Source organism: Ochlerotatus camptorhynchus, unplaced genomic scaffold (assembly GCF_037179485.1).
Source record: "Ochlerotatus camptorhynchus isolate MF236.1 unplaced genomic scaffold, CSIRO-AGI_Acam_v1.1 ptg000499l, whole genome shotgun sequence".
In the NCBI taxonomy this organism is placed as follows: domain Eukaryota; kingdom Metazoa; phylum Arthropoda; class Insecta; order Diptera; family Culicidae; genus Ochlerotatus; species Ochlerotatus camptorhynchus.
The window spans coordinates 287178-290249 of record NW_027040984.1 but is presented as its reverse complement, the minus strand read 5'-3'; the positions used below and the strand labels follow the sequence as shown (position 1 = coordinate 290249).

At 41.0% G+C, this 3072-nt stretch overlaps 1 protein-coding gene across 1 annotated transcript; it reads left to right on the top strand.

Annotated features, from left to right (window-relative positions):
- The first annotated feature begins 505 nt into the window (after window positions 1-505).
- On the top strand, window positions 506-1091 carry LOC135712661 (uncharacterized). The gene is made up of 2 exons (XM_065235603.1): window positions 506-872; window positions 933-1091. The coding sequence occupies exons 1-2, from the start codon at window positions 510-512 to the stop codon at window positions 1089-1091; spliced, it is 522 nt and encodes a 173-aa protein (XP_065091675.1). The 5' UTR covers window positions 506-509.
- Window positions 1092-3072: the final 1981 nt, after the last annotated feature.

The following is a 3072-nucleotide window of genomic DNA, read 5'->3' as shown; positions in this document are numbered from 1 at the left end:
TGATGGAATGGCAGTTCATGGCTGTTCATCATGGAAACGTAGAATAAAATAAACAATCGAATTATAATCTTGCATGCTCCTGCATGTCATACTGTTCGTAAACGTTTGTGCATGAGTGCTCATCGACTGACGACCAATTCAACTATAAGGCAATCATCCGAAATTCGAGAGCATATTGTTAAAAGGCTCGAGCAATCATTCGAAGTATTGCGGATGTTTTCGTTCAGTGTAGCTTCCGCTTGCACTCTATATAAGGGGCGGTTCATAAACTACGTAGACAGTTTAGGGGGGGGGGGGGGGGGGTTGAGAATTATCCACGGCCCATACAAATTTTAAATTTTTTGTATGGACAATTGTCTACGCAGGGGAGGGGGGGGATCAAGAATCCCAAAAAAACTGTCTACGTAGTTTATGAACAGACCCTAAACTGAATGCACATTCGTGGAAATTTACTACAGTATCATCCAGCCGTTGCCCTGTGAACTCAGGCTCAAATTCCCCTGCTTGATATGTGCATCAAACTTTTGTACCTGGTGCTGCTAGCGTTTCCCGTGGAGTTGAAGATAGTTCCTGATCTGCAAGAGATGCACGGATGTCCCGGTTATGATTACGAAATGGACTTCTCCAACGTCCAGTTCGATTTTGATGACGATGGCTACATAATCATCAACGGCAATTTCACCTTCCTTACGGATGTTGTGGCCCCCTACCCGGTTTACTTCCACTCGGAACGGATGGAGCGGGGCGAATGGAGGCCGACATTGATAGATAAGCCTTTGAGAGATTTCTGTGCCAGTCTGCTGGATCCATTGGAAGTTTGGTATCCAGTGATGAAACAATTGGACCAACTGCATTGTCCATTTTCGGCGGGGGTAAGATTGAATTGCACTCGAGAAAAAAAACTGACTTACAACCATGGTTTCCATTGCTAGCATGTGATCAAACTGGACAACATCAAATACAAGTTCCCTGTTAAAATTTCGCACCAATTTCTCGGAGATTGGAGAATCTACATGGAGCACCGTGACGTCATGAGAGATTCGGAGCCTTTGGGGTGTTTGATGCAGTACTTTACCGTTATCGAAATTTGAAGATGCTGTCCAGGGTAGTTGTGATGAATTGGAAGTTGTTTAGGCGTGAATATTTAATAATAAAGGTTTAATTTGTTTGGCTGAAGTTCTTCGTTTTGATATGTATGTGGGTTTGCTTTGGATCTTATGCGCGTGTTAAACTTGGTGTTATCCAAGGATCCCCAATTGATCTGAATTACTTTATTTTGTTTACTTGGAAGCTCCTTTTTCTGGTTCAAAATGTTCAAACTATCAATTGCTGGAAAATCTGCTGCCTCCAAAATGGTCTTATTTTATAGCTGCTTATAACCTTTATCGACTTCCCAAAGTCTCTCAATTCTTGAAAGCCAGAATACCTGAAATTGGAGTTGTATTATATGGGTCATTCAATCTCAAGTGACTGAGCAAATGCATCGATCCTTTCCGATTTGCACAAAAACTGCCAATCGGCCAGCCTTCCGGCTCTGGGGACTGCTCCCTCCACTTTTGCCGGCAGCAGTCAACAAGAGCTTGAGAACCGCTGCTCTAAGCTACAAAATTGAACCAATGCGGCCGTTTTGGAAATAGTGAAGAGAGTAAATTTAATAAAAGTTACCCGCATTATCAAAGACACTCAGTTTTACGGTACTCTGAAAACTTTCCAAACTTCCACGACCGCAGGACCTGTAGGACTTCCGGGACATTAAGAATTGCTACTTTCAGCGCTCCAGCTGCTTTTAAAACTTCTTTGCAGAACGTTAAATTATGGACTGCTCAGACTGAGTGTGAAAGCACTGAACTAGTGAGTACTGCTGCTTGCTAACTTTCCAAAATTTCAGTCACTCACGAGGAAGTGAATGTGAAGACAGATGGCTGTTAAATTCATATGAAAATCACTCACTAAATCTGGTTGTTTGGCAATCTGCTTCTTTGGAATCTTTCAAAGCAACCAGCGACTCTTTTAGAACTTTTCGATCTACAGCAATACTGAGATGTTGTGGGAACTCCTGTTACTTCAAGAATACAAGAACTACTAAAACTCCTGGGAAGTCCGGTGCTCTGAGAACTTCCAAAACTTCCTGTAGAACCATGATTTTTCAGAACTCTTAAATGTTCTGGAACTCCACCAATCTTTAGAACTCTTTGGAACTAACCCCAATCCGTTACTCCGAGAGTGATCACTACTTCCACAGCTACAGGATTTGTAGAACTTCCGGATAATTAAGATCGGCCAGCAATGATGGAAAAGTTCACGAGCTTTTCCATCACTGCTGCTTACAAGAACTCGCAGAACTGTAGGAGTTTCTGGTACTTCAGCCACTCTTAAAACTACTGCGGAACATCCCAAGTAACAATTTTGGTTTTATGAGGGTTGGGGGCCATGATTTAGACTTGTTGAATGCTATAAAACCTCGATAAAACCTGCAATGTTACTTGGGATGGAAACATATTGAAAAAGGTCGAAAATCTAAAAGGCCAAATGGAGAAAATGCTCGAGGTCGAATGAAAGTTAGAGAAACTAATGGTCGAAAAGGACAAATAGCTAAATGAACAAAAGGTCGAATGAAATTTATAGGGAGGCAAATGAACTTGAGAATTAAGGATTCATTATGGAAATCATAACCCACTTTCGTTACAAAAGGTTTCAGCAACTTGATTGTGGCTGAAGGAAGTTGCATAGAAGTTTCCACAACCCTTTTGTAACACTTGTGCTACTAGAGAAGTTTGACGTATGAAACATCATTCATAAGTCAGCTTACGCAACTTTCAAAAGCATTACAAAATGGAGCAGACTGGATTCGAACCTTGAGCGTTCAGATTTTTCAGTAGGAGACGACGGGATAAGACGGCCATCCTAAGCTCAGAGTTATACAGCCATTCCATAAAAACAATTAGCATAGATTCCAAAAATGACTTTTTTCATAACTTGTGAATCACTGAGCCAAAGATCAAAATATCAAATGAAAGGTAATTCAAAATACTTTTTAGGAAAACTATAATGATATTAACAAATTGGAGTTTT

Coding starts and splice junctions, on each gene's coding strand:
- LOC135712661 (XM_065235603.1), top strand. CDS start 510: ATGTGCATCAAACTTTTGTACCTGGTGCTGCTAGCGTTTCCCGTGGAG. Junction 873..932: donor ATTGTCCATTTTCGGCGGGG/GTAAGATTGAAT, acceptor TTCCATTGCTAG/CATGTGATCAAACTGGACAA.